General features: G+C 41.1%; 1 protein-coding gene across 2 annotated transcripts in view; it reads right to left on the bottom strand.

Annotated features, from left to right (window-relative positions):
- Positions 1–20,429, bottom strand: part of sema5a (sema domain, seven thrombospondin repeats (type 1 and type 1-like), transmembrane domain (TM) and short cytoplasmic domain, (semaphorin) 5A) — a 120,265-nt gene that overhangs the window by 45,016 nt on the left and 54,820 nt on the right. For both annotated transcript variants that reach the window (XM_083995338.1, XM_083995337.1), the window contains exons 5-10: positions 19,037–19,099; positions 15,626–15,724; positions 10,211–10,424; positions 8,605–8,890; positions 6,222–6,357; positions 1,233–1,437 (exon numbers count right to left, since the gene is read on the bottom strand). In XM_083995338.1, coding sequence (XP_083851464.1) covers positions 1,233–1,437; positions 6,222–6,357; positions 8,605–8,890; positions 10,211–10,424; positions 15,626–15,724; positions 19,037–19,099 — 1,003 coding nt within the window. The remainder of the gene's footprint in view (positions 1–1,232; positions 1,438–6,221; positions 6,358–8,604; positions 8,891–10,210; positions 10,425–15,625; positions 15,725–19,036; positions 19,100–20,429) is intronic.

Raw genomic sequence — 20,429 nt, forward strand, 5'->3', positions numbered from 1 at the left:
TAAAAGAAGCCGACACTTTGACCCCTTTGGAAACCAATTTAGAGCTTACCACCTTCTCCATAACGGCCCCAATCACTGGGGTGCATTTAGGCGTTAATAATAGGATATGATTAGGTACAGTATGTATGCCACCCAATGGCCTTGGCAGTGTTTCAGATGTTTTCATTAGCGTCTGGTTAGTGTCTGGGGAACTTGCAGTGTGGGCAGCTCTGGTCTGACGCTACATTGATCACAGCACCATGCAAACAATGAGAGGGGAGTTTTTGAGGGAGATGCCAAGCACAGAGGCAGTGAACTGGAACAGGTTGTCTGTGTGTGTGTGTGTGTGTGTGTGTGTGTCAGCTTGTGTGTCAGCTTGTGTGTGTGTGTATGTGCTGCATGCGATATATCCTAAAATAACACTGATGCTACAACAACAGCAAGATCATGTTGACATTTCCCAGTGGGCCTATGGTACATCAGCGCAGTGACGTGGGTCACTACGTTCAAATTGTGTCCGGTACATCCCCTCCCTAATCCATACAGTGTGTTATATCATAACACAGAACAGACACTGATGTGTGTCTGACATTTTGCTGATACTGTTTTCGGCGCTCTGGAAAGTCTAACATCACATATTGTCACACCAGTGTGATCAAACACTGTACTGATAAGCAGGCAGAGCCAGGCAGTTCAAACAGTGGAAATGCGTAAGCTGTGTGTGTGTATTATTAATTACCCGTTTGTCTTCTTTTGACACATGAATGTTGGCTTGCTGTTTATGAACTCTTTGTAAGGACTGCATAGGAGTGATATGTGGTGTGATACGCGAGTATGTTCTGTCATATGGAGAACATATGGAGGTGAAAAACGATCAAACTGGTGTCAGCAGACGAAGCTTTGATGTCTCCTCAGAACTACATATCTATTCGTTTCATTCTTCTTCTTCTTCTTCTTCTTACAGGCCTGTTTTCTTATGCAAATAACTCACTTCAAAGGTTTACAAAGAAGTATTAATCCATAGCATTCATACGTAAGAAAACATTTAAAACTAGAAACTGAATAATACAAAGTTTATGACATTAACTTTCTCCAACCAAGCCCTAAGTGAACCCATGAGCGCAGACACAAATTAACAACAACTACTCTATCTCTCAGAATGTGTATGTTTTTTCCACAAAAGACAGAGCAGATTGTAATAAATACACTGCATACAAATATCTGAATACACACACTCAGTATGAGGAACCTACCAGTAGCCAAGTAGATAATGTGAAACAGCATGTCTTTCCCCTGCACCACATCCACGGCCACATGAGTGAAGCGCACGTTGTCCTCCATGAAGTAGGGCACGGGAACCACGGGTTGGACCACCTCGTGCATCAGCAAAAACTTCTGGGCGTCCTGCAGGTTTCTTTCGGTCAGGTTGACGTAGGAGCCCGAGTCAATGGTGCCACACTGTGGAGGTGGGGAAGTCAGGAAGAAGAGGGTTTGACCGATTATAATATTTAAGCCAAGGTCTTTGAAATGGTGAGCTGCATTAATAAGTTACCACTTCTGTGGCTAGTGGTACATGCATAGATTGGGAAAAGTGAGGAATTGGATGATTAAGCGAACAAGGTTTTAAAGTCAATTGCAGCCTCATTGCAAAGGTTTACCATCCTCACAACCTTAAGGCTTTGCAGTCAACACAGATTGGATGGAGAGCGAATGAACGTTTGACTGAGCAACTTATCTCTTCCTCATATGCATATATATTGCTTGTGAGTTTTATTAGTAACCCAATAATATGGTGTCTTGATTGTTCATTTTTACCTCGGAAATAAGCTAACATCTCCAAAACGGTTTCATCTTCAGAGCTTTTATTACTACTGTTAGTATTTCTCACTAAATGCTGTCTCTCAGTGCAACGGTATCATTCACACAAAGGACTCCCTCAATAACACAAGTATCAGAGTGACTTGCAGCCAAGATTTTAGACTCCAGGAAACACTCAATAACAACTTTAATAACGGAAATATCTCATATAAATAGGTAGATTTCCCTGACACATATTAATTTGGTTTTATCAGCTATTGTTGACTCAAAAGTTGTGCTTTTATGTCCCAGTAGATCTGTGCTACTGCAGCAGAGTCGGTATCAGAGCACTTTGTCATAATGTGAAATATCCGGTATGTAAGATATTTCCCTTAGTTCATTTATTAAAAAGAGTTCAATAAGCTCAACTGATTCCAAATGGGAGTAAAAAGAAGAGACATTAAAGCCTCAGAAATATGTTGTTGTGCTTTTGCAGGATACAAAAGATCTTGAGTGTTCTTAACGTTAAAATATATTGATTCCTCCCAATTTAATGGCATTACTTTAACTGTACCTCTTTCCTTTTCCAGCAAACAAGCTAATAAATTACCTTTGACATTTTGAAATATTGCTTTTCCAAGCTGAAAGAGGTTCCAGCCAGCATTGGATATTATATAATACACTGCTATCAGAAACAGGCTGCATTATCATCAGCCACTGTGGCACCACAAGATTACTAAAAAACCGACTAGAAAGAATACAAAGTGTGAATTTTTGTACCATGTTTTCTCTGTCCTGTGAAAATCACACATCTTTAGGGTTTGTATGTTGATGTGCTGGTTTTCACAGGACAGTGCTGTTGCTGTATTTTGGGTTGGAAAGCAGATCGGGACAAGGTAAAGCTTAAACCTAGTCCAGCCAAGGCAGAGCTGGATGAGTACGGCTAACCATGCATGTCCTTTTCAGTATAAAGATATCCCAGACTGGGATCAGGATTGTGGATTGAGGCCCCTTCCACAAAGAATAGGCCTACACTAAGACACAGGACAGAGAAAACAAAAATAAGCTGCGCTCGACAATTACACAAACCCAAATGACTGGTATGTTTTCGTTCGGAGCATAGCAACTCAGATGGGCTGCACGAATTTGCTCCAGGCTGATAATATACACACAGCCTCCTTGAAAGAGACTGAAAACTGGGCCTTGGGTGGTGATTAGTTGTTGCCGACCAGCTACAGTATAGCGCCAGCACTGAGACTCTATACAGATCAATCCTTGGCCTTCCCGGGAATGACAGATGAGAGAAACATGGAGGGCTTCCCCTGGAACGGGCAATGGATCAGTGCCCTCGCCACATCAGGAGATGGGAAATTAAAGCCCTGAAGGACGGGGAAATGCAACACTTGTGTGTACATGAGCTTGTGTGCCCCGAATGTGCCTGTTGTTTATGGCAAAAATGTGTTGCGTGGGTGTGGTGTGGGCTAGATAATAACATATGTCTAAGGTTTCCTTTTGTGGTTTTGTCCTTGGATTGCATGTGTGTGAATACTTAAGTGTTGGCGTGATCGCATTTCCGCAACAGCGAGACAATGTTAAGCGCTGACCAGTGACGGTCTATGGCATCTGTGAATGTACAAAGAGATGGATGTTGTGATTTCCATGGTGCAGTCAAGGTGAGGGACATCATTTGGCTGAAGGCCCATTCAACACTCAGCTGTCCTGCTCATCATCAGTGACTGTCCTCTGCCAGGAAATTAACTGCCACTGAGAAATATGGTTGTTTTACAGTATGTTTTTTTTAAACATTGGCTTTCTTTAAAATACACACAAGGTTATTTTAAATTTCTGCATCCAAATAGGATCCGATTATAATATTTTGGGACTACTTTAATGGAATCATTTATAATGCTGAAGGGAAAGCACAGAAAACTGACACCTTTTTGCTGCTCCTCTTTGAAATGTATTAGACAACAAAACTTTCCATCAGCATTTGGCCCAGAGTCTCGCTTAACATATTTTCCTTCATATGGAGCTTAACAATGAATGTGTTTTTACAGTAAGCAATTACAGTGTGACAGAAAACCTATACAACACAGAGACGGTATTAGCTCCTAATGCACAACGAACATGACTCATAGCCTGAATAAACCCAGTTGGATCAATCCGTGTGGTTCAAATAAATGGGGGGATTTTCTCTGCAGACAGACAGGGAATTAAGCTCTCAATCAATGACCGGTGTGAGCATCTTGAGTGATGACTTCACAGTCATAATTATCTCTATTTGGCAGCAATCTATAACCCTATATTTGTGCATGTATACATGTACATAAGACATGTGTGGGGATATGTTTATGGGGTCAGTGGCTTCTATTGGTGCTGGCGTCGTGTAGGTGTCTGTTTGTGCATGGGCATGAGTGTAGGTGTGTGTGCACAAAGGAATGAAAACAGACAGGCCATAAATCCTGAGCTCGTAAATCTAATCCCCCAACATTGACAAATGCTTGATGAAGATGTCACTGAAACCTAGATAAAGTGCGCATCGGTCCAGCGGTGAGGGGCAGCTATTGTGCAAGGGCTTAAGTGGAGAGATGGGGATATAGAGGAACAACTTATCCTGGTTTATCCTTGAGGAACACAGCCTTATGAAAGACAGTGGTCTATAGAAACCCCTCTGTGATGTAGCTACAGTATGCTGAACAGGATAAAACTGCGGTCAGCACTGACCAGATAGAGAAAATTGGTTTCCTTGAAGGTAAGTGAATTTTACTTGACTAGCTGCTGACATGTAGATACAGGAATTCATGACAGCAGTGAGATGCCTCATGTGTTACAGATTCATGGGTGTGTGCATATTTTTTTATTTTTTTATTTTCTTTATTAAACTGTCACAGCTAGCACTTTTTCTGCATGGGCATTTCATCCCCTTTTTTCTGCATGAGCATGTCATTATAGATAATGTGAGTGTAAGTTCTTGATAGCAGGCATCTGCTGGTTTGACGGAAACATGATCGAGGGGCCGTAAAAGGAAAGACGAGTGGAAGTGAGGCGTGTGTCACACATTGGCAGCGCAGACCTCAGAGGGAATTCAATCCCTCGTGGAGGGCTGCGTGGATTAGCTCCCTCACTATCTGCTAAGCCTGATACATCTGAGAGCCACTTCTCCTGCTAATAAAACATTCCCTCTGTGTCATCACTATCATGCAGGGCCTCATATTGGGATAAGGTGCCCCAGTGCGGCTTGGTTTGCCCTAGAGGTGTTAGGACGGAATATAAACATAAAGTGGCACTTGTGCAAAACAAGGGCGATTTATTGTACAGGCCTGCAGTTCAAAGAACAAGGCTGTGACACATCTTAAAGGAACGACTGTGCCATTGTAAAAACCACTGGATTTTATAACGAGCGGTTGTAATGTGCACGTTCACGAGCAGAGAGAGGGGTGAAATTAACGAGTGTGAAACACTCATCGGGGAGGTTCATCAGCATGAACACACATTTATTCAGAACGATACCCGCATATATACTAAATGCATACATCTTCTTATATATGCACCCGGCGGCACATACAGTTTGACTGACTGGGCAGTGTCTTGGGAACAAATTACCTCAAGAATGAGCAAATGATCATTAAAGATTAGCTTTGAATTAAATACAACTAGCATGGCTCTAGATGGAAGTCTGTCTGTTGGTTGGTTGTTTGGTTAGTTAGTTGATCCTTATGCTCTAAAATTTAAATAGGTATTAGATACAGTATATTGCTGTGACATTTTCTGCATTTTTATTATCCTATGGCCATCTATTCAACTTTCCTCCAACACCATCAACATGTTGAAAGTTTTTATTTACCCTGTAAAAAAAACTGCTAATAAAAACTGATGCATTTAATTACACAAAACTAAGATTATAAACATGGCAGACACGTGTACAGTATGTATACTTGCTAAACATCAACATCTTTTCATTTTGAGAGCATGGCTGCAGACACTTTGAGTCCTGTTTAACAAAATTGGTAACACTTTACTTGAATGCGGGTTCATAAAACTGACATAACACTGTCATAACCATGACATAACACCTGTCATAAACATCAATGAATACTTATGACAGTTGTTGTTAAGTGTCATTCGGTAAGTTATGTCACTTTTGATGCAAAGTTGACATTGTTTGAGATGTACTTGTTAAAAATTAGGTCTGCTATGATAGGTTATGTTGTCTTTATGTCAAGTTCTCATAACAAGTACTGTACATCTCAAACAATGTCAACTTTGCATCAAAAGTGACATAACTTACAGAATGACACTTAACGACAGCTGTCATAAGTATTCAATGATGTTTATGACAGGCGTCATGTTATGGTTATGACAGTATTATGTCCATCTTATGAACCCGTATTCAAGTAAAGTGTTACCACAAAAGGACTCATTCCTTTCATTCCTCTTGTTGTTACCTGAAAGTCTGGGTTGGGGTTGGGGTAGGGCAGCCAGGCCGACCGGGAGTTCTCCTGATACTTGAAGGGCCCGTTGAAGACCTGTGATATGGCACTGAGATTGAAGGCACACACCGCGGATGCAGCAATGCTATTTCTGAATGGCAGGAAAGAAAAGGGAGGAGCCACCCAACACAGGGGGGACGAGAGGATGGAGGGAGTGGTGAATGAGAGAGAGAAGAGAGAAACAGAAACACATTTAGAAAAGAACAGTGCATTACAAGCAGGAAACTCTGTTCAGATTTTGTTGGTGTTTGGAAAGCTGACCTCTGTGTGTTTGTATTACATTCAACCAACAATACAAATCAAACACCAGGCAGACAGACGCAGACTGCTGTTGTAAGTGATTGTCATTATTGGATTATAAATCAGGCAAGAGGACACAATTAAAGTGTTCAGCTCCTCTGATTAACTGTACAGATCTCGGGCCTGAAATACAGCTTTGACTTTTTGAGCTGTCAGTTTCAACAAGTACTGGTCTCCTCCCTCCGAAGAGAAAGTAAAGAATGAGAGTATTAACTCTCAACTCAAACTGTGAGACTTCGGCGATGTGAATTATAATCCAACGCGGCTGTTCATTAAACTCTGTGCCTGGAGGGGGAAATGTTTCCAATACCCTTCAAAAGACTTCTTTTTCAGCAATGTGAAGGCACTGACCATAAAGAATAGATTACTCAGCTTTTAATAATGGTGTGTGCCTGTGCGTGAGTGTGCGTGTGTGTTTGTGAGTATGAGAGAAAAAAAAAAGAAAAGAGACGGGGGAGACGAAAAGAGGACAGGGTTGTGATGTTTGTGAAAATTGAAAATAATAGATTTTATCCATGGATGAATTCGATTTCTTATGTCCTCCACACGTGTGATAAAGTGAACACTTTTAATAAGTGATAATAAGCTTCTTTTATGAGCTGTAAATGTCAAATAGCTGCTGGAATACACAATGTTTGTTTGTGCATGTTGTACGTGAGAGGATTTCTATTTCTAATTAAATTCAAGATACACTTGGCTTTGTAAACAGTAGTCATTCATCATGCAGGTTGTACACTCTGTGTGTATGGTACAAAAAGGTCACATCATGGCAAGTCAATGTGGCTGCATGGTGAGGTGTGTTTACAAAATGTATAGTGTAATGCCAAAAACACTGTGAATTATATATGAGGCTTTACTGTCTGTGTAGAACAAAGGATACAAGAAACATTTGATGATATGGGTTGATTTTTTCACCTGATACTGACATGCTATGAGCTGGTTCTCACTTTGGTTCATCTTTCACTAAATAAATTCTGCAGACGATTAAACATACAAATGTAACTGAAAGCTATTTTGGAAAATAACTATAAATCACTTAAAAAATTTAAATCAAATAAGTTTATGATTGATTTAATCAATTAATTATTTATCTTATTTACATGAGGGTTGGATTTCCTTCAAAGAATGAATGTACAGTATGCAAATTGCAACAAAAAACAGCCAAGAAATGAAGACTAATGGAAAACAAAACAATTTGTGAAAAATATACAAAGAGATCTCTCATGGAGGGGGAGAAAGCAATTTGTAAACAAAGAAATTATGTAAATGAAAAATTTAATGAAACTACTGAAATGGGTTTTGTTGAACAACTAATTATATATAACTTTTAAAACACAAACAAAGATATAAATCACAAATGCTGCCATGCTTGCTCAAGTTGGCTAAGCAGTCAAACAAGGTAATATTAGGCTGAAATTAGGAAAAAGACTGGACTATTAGGAAACTGTAAATCACAGGGTGCTGGTCATTGCAATACATGGCAATGCTATTATTTTAATTTCCATATCCTCTGTGTGTATAATCAGCAGGAGTTGATGTTTTTTGCTGGGGGCCTGTAGCCTGAGCCTCCATTAGCATTTAGCGGGACATGTATACAGCCATATTTAATTAAACTTTTATATATTATTATTTTTAAATTAGCTTTGAAAGGTCAGAAAAAGACAGCATTTTCAATCAACTTAGCTGTAGCTAATGATACAGTAGATTAATTTGCCAGTTAGCTACAGTAAAATAAGATATGCAACGATTGATATTTCAGCTCAAAACCGCAGGCTTAAAAGAAAGATGTATGCCTTCGTCCGTTGAGTGAATTGTTTAAGAAATTAGAATTAGAAAGAATTTATGGTGGTAAATTTGCTGCAATTTGGATTGCAAACCTCTTACGTGCGAGAATGTAAACTAACCAGTGTGACGGAGTCTACGCTCAGGCTATCTGATGCTAAATTTCACTGTGTATAATTGATACAAGGTAGTAAATCTTTTTGAGCAGTTAGGCGGTAAGTTATTTGTCATCACTTCACATTGTCGTGTTACTCACACGTTGGTAGTAAAGATGCCGTAAAGCAGCTCCAGCTCTGGCAGGTAAAACGTTCCCTGCAGCTCGTTGTAGTTAAAGGGGATTTCTCCAGGTCGGGAGCAGTTCAGCCGAGCCTTCATGAAGGTGGTCCAGGTGTCCTCCAGGAGAAAACGACCGCCAATGTCATTCTTGCAGACACGGCCGGCGCGGGAAAACACCGTACGGCCGCAGTCGTGCTCCACCGCGTTTTCTCGGAAGAAGAAGTAGGTGAAGTTGCCGATATCATAGGAGGAGACGAAGTTTGGTTCTGTGAAGGGAGAGGACACGAAAGTGGGAGAAAATGAATGGTGGAAGGGTGCCAGAGAGAGAAAATAAAAATTAAAACAAATTGAGGAGAGCCGAGGAAAAAGATGAAGTGCAGACAGAGGAAGAAGAAATTGCAAAAGAAAAATATCTGAGGTTGTGGGAGTGAGAGGTAGCAGCAGAGTAAATGGGTATGGGCTGTGACTGATTGACTCGCATGTGTGTGAGTGTACAGCCCACACAACAGCAGGTGATTGGGATTAATAACTACAGGCCAAGTTATTAATGGTGTTGTGTTGTAATAAGAAAACTAATTTTTCACTCCCCAAACCTAAAGGTTAGGATGAGAAATGGCCAAAACAGGTGTAGCGTAATAACTCTCGCCCTATCTGAAACACGCGACCTCCACAACACTGTCGACTAAGGCTTTCATCTTTATGTATGACATTATTGGATCTAAACCGCACACTTTATTCTCACTGACATTGATTTAATTCACCTTTAAATGAAAGTGTTTCCCCCACCACCCCCCTTCTTCATTTCAACCCTTTTCTCGTCTGCACCTTCAGAGGGCAGTGCAGCGGGAGACAGAGGAGGAAAAAAAAAAATCAATTTGCCATAAAATTAGTGATTAAACCTTTTTTTCCCCAGGAGTTTGCTGCAAAGCAATGTATGTGGTGGCTTTTAATTTATTTTTTCAATTTGGCTTAAATGTGAATCTGATAAAAAAAAAAAATCAGGTGCTGACAAGATACGGATTGACTTCTCTTTCTCTGTTGGCTGGACACTGTTAAGCTGTCTCAAGTAAAGTTCTCCGGCCAGCACTGAGTGCGTGAAGTGAGTCAGAGCTTCCAGGGGGAAAAGGGGGGAAAAACATTGATTCCTGAAAAATTCATGCTCTTCAAAGAAAGGGTGAGATGAATATAAAGATTTTCTAGTAGCTTAGTAACTTCAGAAAGAATAGTTTTACTGACAAAAGGAACAACAGAACAATTATGTTGGGAGGGACTACTTTGCGCAGCAACAGAGGTGATTTGAGAAGGCATACAATCCTTCAGCTAAGAGAAACAGATACCAACTCCCACATTAGACAAGCATCTGACATGCTTAAGTACCCCTGAGCGAAACACTGAATCCCCACCAGCTGCAGGATTGATGTTTAATAGCTGCACAAAAAAGTAACAAGACACATTCTCCTTTTTATTTTTATTTTTTTGAGTTTCTTTCGGTTCAAAAGGCCCATCTTTATGTAACTGTGTTTTTTAGATGTTTTTTATAAAACCTATAACATATTTCTGGATCCCAAACTTTGTCAACACCCTACCGTTCAGCCATTTGGAGTTGTACTGGGCAGTTCTCAGCGGTGGGAGGCCACCCAGGCTGCGGTAGATGGCGGGGTCTCGCCCGGAGAAGTCCATAGCGGTGGCGGCATAAAGCTCCCCGCTGGAGGTGATGAGGGCAGTGGAGTTGTGGAGGGGGTTGTAGGGACACCGAGCCATCCCGCTGATCTGATCGTGGATCTCTGTTAGATTAGTAAGCTGTAGTAGACAGAGAGAGAAATGGAAGAGAACAAAAGTTGAAGGTTTATAATGTAAAATATACAGGGCACAGACAGTGGCAAGTAGGAGAAAAATATTTTGATAGTTTGTAGAAGACATATCCCTCGAGTCAAGAGAATAAGACAACAAGATGCAACATCCATGGTAATAATATGCATTCTTGTTATTTCTTAACACTGGATGATTGTAGAAAACCTACATATGTAGGACAGAGTATCAAAGGGCAGCATTAAAATTCAAATCAGAGAAGTGTGGTAATGTTTTGTTTGTTCCTGCCAATATGCAAATGGTGCAGACTCAAAATAATACTTAGTCTCATTATGTTTTGTTTGGTTAACATCTACGGCGAGATTCACTTTTGAGAGATATATGAACGAAGTCTTCAAGAGCAGGGAACATAATCAGAAAACACATTTTGAATCAATAGCAGCGTTAAACATGTAAACAGAGCAATGCCTCAAGTGAAATGTTAAGAATCCACCTGTTAAGGGAGCAGTAAAACTCCTCCAACAGGCTCCTTAAATCAAGTTACTCTCGACTGCCGTGTTTCCTTGGTTTGGTGTCTGATGTCGGCACAGGACAGCCAGCTGTCAGCCTGGTTATAACATTATTATACCACATCTTTAGGAAGCCTCCCTGAATTCAAAAGAGGCTTGATGTAAGTTGCAGTCTTGCCTCACATTCTGCCTTTGAATACGAAGCCAAATCCAACTCCCTGCTTTTTAAAAATACTTTACAGGATGACCCTGGCTTAGTCCTGACACACTGCACTGGTTCCTACTTATAAAAAAATACAGGCTAGAGCTCAGTGACTCAGCCTTGAATACCAAAAAGGAGTAATGCATTTTTTTTAAATCCAAGATGTAATTATATTTTATGGTGCAAAAGTAAACACAGTATATAGGGATTAGATCATGGTCTATGGCTCCATCCAGGTTCTGTGGGCAAATGCATGATGCAAAGTAGAAAAGACTGCACTAATCTCAGGTTTTGAAATCTACAAAAATGCAATTAAAATTATTCTATTTGACAGATATCAGTCAGTCAGGTTCCACATTTCTGACTCGGTTGGAGAAGACCTGAAGTGACAGCAGAACTTTTTCCTTGAAAGATTCAGAGCTCAGCCTTGCCTCTCTTCTTGCACATTTTCTCATTTCCACTGACTGAATAATCTGTGGACAGCTCTTCCATACAGGAGGCCAGACTCTATTGAGGGCATGTGTTGGGGGGGGAAACAGGCGACTTCTTTAGCCAATTTCCTGGAGCCGGTCGATTTGGATCAAGGGTTCTGTTAACTCCTGCCACCACTGCCTCACCCGAACCCATAACAAAACAGAACAGCCCTGTCTGAGCCCTGGCGGCCTGAGATGAAAGCCTGGTATTGATGGGACTTGTAATGTGGGCCGGAATAGCCATTTTGAGGTCAATTGGGTCATTTAGAAAAACAGGAGGAGTAGTGATAAATAGATAGACTGCAGTGCATCCGTTGCATTTTGAGGAAGTGAAGAGAAAGTCATCTCTGTAGAGGAACCAGCAGCTGTGCGAGGAGGCTGCTGAAGTGACTCTGAATGCCTCTGATAGAGACCTTTTTGGAAAAGGGACAGCTCGCACTTTAGACAGGCTGCAGTGAGAGCCAGATGGACACTATGTACTGTGATACTGAGACACTATTGTAGCTATTGAGATCATTTTCAGCCACCCTGCCCTATGTATGATTTGAGACCTAGTCACAGAAAGTCCACAGTGGATGGCTCGAAAATGACACAGCTCTCTGAGATGACAAGCACAATGTCATATACACCTTCTCTATATCAAGTCCTCTCTCTGTGCATATAGGTCGATGCATGAACCTGGTATTAAATAGCCAATTTGACTAAGAATTAAATGCATATTTTCATCTTCAGCCACGATAAGGAGTTCAGATAAACAGTTGGTGGTGTTACTAGGCTACTTCAACTGGGGATAATTAAACCATTGACATGACAAATTGACAATAATAATGAGTGCCATTCATTATTAAAATAGCAGCAAACAATGCAAAACCTACTAGAAATATGGCATTTATGTTTGTTTCATATATTTCAGGATTATTACAGTCTCCTATTTCCTGTCTTTTTCCATAGCAAGTATTATTCTGATACACCAGGTTCTCCTCCTCATGTAAGTGCAGCTGTTTTGAAGATATTTTAGAGGATGATGTCTTTCCAGAGTTTTTGAAGGGGCTTCGCGCCACAAGTTGAAAATGCACAAAAAGATACTTAAAGGTTCTTAAAGGTACAGTGTGTAATAATTGGCAAGGTTTATTGGCAAAATCTGACTATACTACCCATGAATATATTTGTATAAGTGTAGAATCGCTACTGTATAAAATAAAATTTGTTTGTTTTAGAGAGTGTCGCCATCTTGCGCCGCCATGTTTGTACAGCAGCCAGAACAGATCGAACAAATCCAGCCAGCCAGAGAGCGTGTTTCGCGAGTTTCACGTGAATAAAAAAACCAAAGACGAAGAGAAAGAAGGAGTAACAGCAGACATATTGTAAAATGGTTTCTATCTTCACCTCGTAGCTCCATGCTCCTGAAATACTCCCAGTTGTGCCAGTCATGGTAAACAAGTTTTTTTGTCCACAGAGGCCACCGTCACTTTGCCAGTGGGAGGAGTGAGTGTGAGCAAGCAAGTGAGCGCTGCAAACTAGAATCTGAACGCTTGATATCACGGTTTTACCCCCATATTACACACTGGATCTTTAATGCATGAAGTTGCTTTTCCAAATCTCAGACCCCTCTACACGGCGGCCACTCACTGGAATGATTTGAGGAGATTTCGAATGCGTCACAGATGCAGATCCAGGTACCGGGTTTGCATGCTTCACTGTGACAGGAATAGAATGAATTGATCTACGTCGTGTTAGTCAGTGGGCATGTGATTGCAATCTGTAGCTGCAGTAGTGATTATTTCTCGGGAATGAAACCAAACCACTTTTTCATATAATTGCTTTTTCAAAAAAAAAGAGAAAGCTTTAAAAGAAAAATTTAATTTATGTTTTATGTTATTAGGCGGAGACATCTGTGAATGACTTATCTTTTTAACTATAGGAGTAGTCTCCTCCCTGAGAAACTTTTTTCATCACTGTGATCCCTATCATTATCATCATCATGGTACTCTTCAGTAACAAATGGCTCAAAGTCAGAGAAATTAACAGCTGTTTAATCTATAACCTCCGAGCACTTATTAAACTAATAGAATATTCTGCTCCCTCTCTGTTCATCCATCACGCCTGATAGTAAATCTGTCTGAACGTGATTCCACTGCCGTAGCTGTGGCCAACCAGTGTTTCACATTAACGGACGTTCAGTGGGTAAATATGACAGCGCCTGATGAAATACTGCTATAATAATGTCATGACATTTCAACTATATGTATTTCCACAGTGGTAAACAGTCATTATGAGCCTTTGACCTTTGGATGCAGTGGTTTTTTTTGACGAAAACAAATGTCATCATATTAGTAAACTCCTGCTTTCTCCTCTGAAATCCCACGGTACAAAGCCCAGGTATTTGATATGACCTGATCATTGCTGCCTGCATGGCAAGCACAACACTCAGACATTTTCAATGTTGGTCTAAACTTAACTTCAATGGGCCCTAGTCACCCACAATGTTGTGTAAAAACCTTTTTTGGCTGATATTCGGTTTAAAGCACTCTATTGCTTTTGTGATAAAAATAAAAGGGTAGCAGCACATTACTAACCGATTGTTGATTTTACAGAAAAATCACTGTGTCAAGAACCTGCTGACACACAGCAACAGCTCACACAGACAAGTCTGACTAAATATATCTTTAAAACATGGGATTAGGAGCTGCAAAGAATTTGTAGAAAGTAGAGAGAGAGAGAGAGAAGCTAAATACAAGACAGCAAGATTTTGATACAATAAAGCAGAAGCAAAATAATTGCAATGACACACAAAGACAGGCAAAGCTGCACGGATCAGACACGGGATGTGTTTACTTGTAGGCCAACGATAACAATGATTATCAGGAGTAATGAGCTTACGGCAATGTTTTGATTGCGGCGTTTAACAAGATTGAAGTAACATGACTTCTTAAATAACCAGGCTTAATAAGATTCCGCTTATAATTAGACTACCTGACTGCACACCAGGAGGCAAGAGCAATTGTGAAGTCTTACGGAGCAAATTCTGTGATACCAACATCACGGCTCAATCACATCTTGATTAGATGTGCTGATCAACCTTGAACTTTTCTTCTGACATTGCAACTTCAATCAAAAACAGTTCAGTCTTACTACTACGTTTGCGAAATAATCAGACTTATCCTGCGTGTACCATCCCTATGATTTAAAGATAATGACTTATGGGTTTCTTAAGTGTGTATGAAGCATTTTTCAGTCAACAAAGACTGAGCCACTACAGCTGCTGTCATCTTCCATAGCCTATACTGCACTGCAGCATAGACGAAGAAACCAGTGGGACTGCTGCAGGCTACAGGACGAGGGTCATGTCACTGATAAAAAAACAAAGGCGTCACAAAACCACAGAGCGAATGTTTTGGCAGCTTTTCTAGCTTGTCTTTATCAGCTGTACAGTAAGAGGGTAGCCTAATGAATTTAAAACACATAGGCCCACTTAAAAAATAATGAAGCTCTACAGAATGAGGAAAAACACTTCTTTAATGTGCTTGATTTAGCTTTGACAAAGGAGTGGGCTGCGTTTTTCGTTTAAATGACTCACTGACGTCCTTCGACTGCAGGTTTTCTAACATGAGCTAATGTTAGCTACCATAAACTACTGTTGATACCCTAATCAAGTAAGTCTACTGGTAAAATCTGAAGGCTGAATTTAATTGCTGTTAAATGCACTTGTCTGTTTATGTTATTCAAAACTAATTAAAAAAAAAAGAAGTCAAACCCAAAGCCAAGGTGGTTTACATAAACACAACTTTACAGAATGAATCAGTTTACATGACTGACACCTTACAACTACTTGAAGGACGTAGTGTTCAAAATGACGCAAGACAGCTCACAAGGTAATCTAAAATAATAATGGTTGCCTTAACTGCACTGAGAATAATTAGTCCTAGTGTGAGCCTCATCAAACAGCACAGCAGCAGCATGGAGGGAACAGGGGGTGCAGCGAAAATGAAACTTGGCCGTGGTTCATACCGTTCGGTTGGTGCAGATGGGGGTGAAGGCGTTGGTTCCACAGGTAAACAGCCTGTTCCCGTTCACCAGCAGCACCCTGATGTAGTTCTGGCATTCCTCCTGTGGAAAGACACCAGCAAACACACACATCACAGTTAGCCGTTAGCAGTGGCACCATTATCTATCTATTGACAAGCAGCAGCATTAGGCGGAGGGACAGAATTACACTTTATGCCAATAAATGAGACAAACACCTGCAGCCACAGGAGGGCTACTCTCAAACGTGGTCAAGCTTGACAGAGTTAAATCAAGGCTAATGCCCATACGGCTTAGCCATGTCACATCTTAATTCAACAGGGACCAGATTTGGAGTTGGATCTAAATGAGGTGGAGAACAGATGAATGCAGCAGGCGTGGGCGAGGACCCATCAGGATTAGTTTAGAAAATTGCCTTGGCTTTGTTGACTGGTCAAAAAGTGAAATGAAAGTGTAGCCTCCCTCATTCAATCATGTTTCTTTTTTTCCTGCTCTCTGCATTAATCAATTCAAACCACTTTTCTCTATATTATGGCGATGATAAGTACATGCTCACCATGCCTTTCTTGGCTCGTTCCTCCTTTGAGGATTTGGCTTGGGTTTCTAGCAAACCACTCAGCACTTGGTTAAATACGCCTGACAAATAAAGTGGGTCTGACGAAGCGAAATGATTGATTGAATGATTGATTGCTGTTGAACGTTGTGAACCCTCGACATAGCTGTTAGGCATTCATGCAGGTTTGCCGGGGGATTTCCATCAACAGAGTCACAGTAAATGTAACAACAGCAGTCAGTATTCATGTCAGAGAGCAGCGTTTGTTTTTTTGTCCTAGGACAAAGTTATAACTCTGGGTCGCCGTCATTTGAAAGGAGGCCACGGCTGGGTTGACGAGGGCCGCTAGTAGAAATTTAAAACCTTGTAAATCTGCTATTGTCTGAGCCACTCGAGGTGCCCATGGCGACCCAGCCCATCCGCTCCTCCTCCTCCTCCTCCTCCTCCCTCCCACTCTCAGGGGTCTGATTTAGGAGTGGAGGGCACCGCAGGAGAGATGGAGGGACGGAGGCAGGGAAGGTATTTTATTTCCCCCTATCAAGATGGAGGTTGACTCATAAAACAACTTGTTTCCTGGTGCTAAGCACAGCCTAAGCATGTGTGTGTGTGTGTGTGTGTGTGTGTGTGTGTGTGTGTGTGTGTGTGTGTGTGTGTGTGTGTGTGTGTGTGTGTGTGTGTGTGTGTGTGTGTGTGTGTGTGTTTATGTGCGTGCCTGTTCAAAATAGATGACATACGGGTGTGTGTGTTGTTATGCTCATTATATATGCCTACATATCTGTGCTATTTGTACAGCCTGTTTGTGCTCTTTGCTTGTGTGTGTGTGTGTGTGCATGCATGCGTGGGGGTGGGATGTGAAGGGGCCTGCATAATTCACTTCTCTGCAGTTTGTTTGTATGGTAAATAACTACATATTTAATATTTGCCCAGCCTTACAGTCTTGACTTGTTTATGAAAACTTCCTGACAAATGTTCCGCATCCATACTGTAATACATAGGCTGTTATACTTGGCTCTCACATTATAAAACAAAACAGAGGCAGCAATCAAGTCCTGTCAAGTCAATTTAACTCGCCTTTCTTCTCCTGGTTTGAATAAATCAAATGTGCAAGAGAGGAGCGGACGCGTACATTAGGAAAAAAAAAATACAATCACTTGTAAATTCACTCAAAGCAGAGGTAAGGTATCTGTGTAATAGCTTAAGCGATGGTATATTGCTGTGCGCTGAGCTAGGTAATAAACCATCGAAAGCCCTGTCAACTGCAGGAAAATGAAGTCTTTTAATGCTATTTTTAGTGAACAGGAGCCGATCCTCAGAAGGGAACAGTGAGCAAAACAATTCGACTCCACCAGACAGCAGTGACTCTCATGGACTGGAGTAGCCTGGGTCTGTAATTCACAACAGCTATCTGCCGGCCAACCCGTGTATGCCTATTATAGGTCCCTAACCACCTTTCACAGGAGGATAAATACACAGTGGTGGACACACACACAGTGATCAGGGCTGGGCAGTTCACCTACAAGTCAAGTTCAGCTCGAAAACCAGCTGTTTGGTAGAAAGACCATGCCAGCAAACCACATAGAAAAACATACACTGGAGTTCAAAAAGAAACTACAAAAACAATAGGAACTCCCCTCCATGCGGGGTCTATAAATAAGATTTAAGGTGTGGTTGGGAGTGTTTTTACTGTACCAAAAAGGTGATTTAAATCCTCTTTGTCACCAATCCCCTATACAAAGACAGGATTCCCAGTGACTATATATGTTAAGCCTGCATAAAGAGCTCTGAGCACTTCTCAGGCTTCATTGTGTTTTCATCATAACTTTACATTTTTTAATTTCATCGAGCTCTCCGGAGCCGATTCAACACTGTCTGTTAAAATGAAGAAAGGTCCATGATTTCTGTCGTAGAGGTTTTAATTTCCTTTTAAGCCAAAACTATTATGCAGCTCTGAAGTGCTGGTGGGGAAGTCCCAAAGTTCCACTGGAAAACAGTATTTATCCGTGGGTTATTTCTGAAGAAAGCAACGAGAAAGTGCTGAAAAATCATCAGCTGTTTTTGAAGGTTGTGGTGGAGATTGTACAGTTGTATAGTTGTTTATATAGCCATCATACTGTACTTTAAACACAAACATCTTGATACTTTCTACACATTATTCTCCTGGAAGCTCTGGAGGGCAATATTGAGCGGACATCTTTAGCTACATGAGCAGCGCAAGACCTTGTTAACACCTGGGATTAACAACCATCTCAAGTGAGTGGAGGTGTGAACACACCCAAGATGCACCGAGGAGGCATTTGACATCTGATCACCCAGAGGAGGTGGAGACCACATCCTTTAAACAGTGTGAATGTAAATGCTTCCTGACCATACAGATGGACCTTCCCTACTGACATATATATATATATATACATATAAATAAATTAATAAAATATAGAATAAGATGCTGTATATTATAGAATATTATATAGAGCTGTGCACAGTGCACTGATTCTCTCCGACTGACTGTACCGTAGATCCTTCCACTTGCAGACAAGGTGAGAAGTCTGAAATACGTTGGCATTTACCAGATATAATGAAGAGATGATATTGAGCTGCATCTCTGACAAATGCGAAGAAATGCCAAATTCTCGGTAGACAGGTTCAGCAGCTTCACTTCGCTGCAAAGTGGAAACCAAGCCTAACTCATGAAGGACACGTTTAGAGGACAAGATGTTTTTTTTTTTGTTTGGTTTTGTAAACAAAATAGAGAACTGAAACTTGTTTTCCTCAATGCAGTGACAAGTGTCTGCTAAGGCAATATAACACTGACATTTCAGGCTCTCAGGCATCACACTTAAACTCACCTCAGATTTTCCACGGCTGAAGCAGGCTCCTTTGGTGAACTCATCGCAGTGCCACTCAGCCTCCTGCAGGGAAGAGAGGGAAGGAGAGAAGCAGCGTAAGTTTCCCAATAAACCATCCAGACAAGGCGAACATCACAAACATTTTGGTGCCTTGTCACCATGAACCACTTTGAAAACCACTCAGGGAACCCAAGCAAAACAATGCCTGGCTTTCAACTGTTGCAAAAAAATTCCCACCTTTGTGAAGTCAATGTGATGTCTGGTGACTTTGTCTGAGATAGCCCGGCAATAAAAAACACCACATGGTGCTTGAAAACACAGCAAAGAAGTAAAAAAAAAAAAAAAAAAAAAATACTGAGCTTGATACACTGGTGTCAGCAGCAGTCACTTGTGGGTGTGGACTATTCTTTGACTTGTGTGGGTGAAGTGGATTAAGACAGAAATGAACAGTAAATGAACTTGACGTTACATCCTCACTGTTCTCTTATAGTTTTATAAACGCTTGCACACACACACACACACACACTTAGAGTACACAGAAGTTTATAAGCCATGTTAAATACAGACACAGAATCCAATTAAGGTGAATACCAAGCGGGGACTTGAAGAAATAGGAGGCAGAGGCAAATGCCAATTTGATTTATGTGTGAGGGGAAGAGGAGGGATCTGAAGACATAACAGGCGAGTCCCTAGAGAAGGATGTGAAATGTAATTTACATGTGAGGAAGAAACAGAGGGACGCCTTTTACATTTTTACAACAGGAGAGGGAGGAAGATAAAACCTTGTCTCGTCTCGTCCTAGGTTGAAGACACCAGCATGCTCCAGTTTCTGTCCATTTAATTTCAGCGTGACCTCCTGGGAGGGTTGAGAGCCGAGGTTCCTCATTGATAAAAGTTCTTCTATTTATGAAATGAGAGTTGGCCTCTTGACAGCACCGGGCCGCTAAGACACTCTCGCTTGTGACAGGCAGAATTAGCCGTCACTCCCACCAGCTCTGTATGACTAGCAGAAAGAGGAATACTTAACAGGAAAATTGGCTGGTGCAATAATACGCTTAACGCCAAGTGACGAAAAGTCTCCAAAAGCAAAACTATCCAACTTCTTTTCTTGTCACAGAGATTCGACTCTCTCCGGCGTTAATAACCTGGCGAGCGGCCAAAGGCGGAGAGAGTCTCTCTGTGGGAATATAGTAAATATCGCTAACTGAGTGAGAATATTAGATTTCACCTTAGTATCAGGATTGTTTTATGCCAGGACATGAGGGGGGAAGGAAAGCTGAACCCCCTCTCTGCATTTGGAAGAACTTTTTTCATTTCCTTTTTTTTCAGAAGGCTCTGGGAGTTTCCTCTGTGTGTTTTATGACAAGGCCTTAGCTTTTCGCCTCAGTGGCCT

Source organism: Trachurus trachurus, assembly GCF_905171665.1.
Source record: "Trachurus trachurus genome assembly, chromosome: 20".
In the NCBI taxonomy this organism is placed as follows: Eukaryota; Metazoa; Chordata; class Actinopteri; order Carangiformes; family Carangidae; genus Trachurus; species Trachurus trachurus.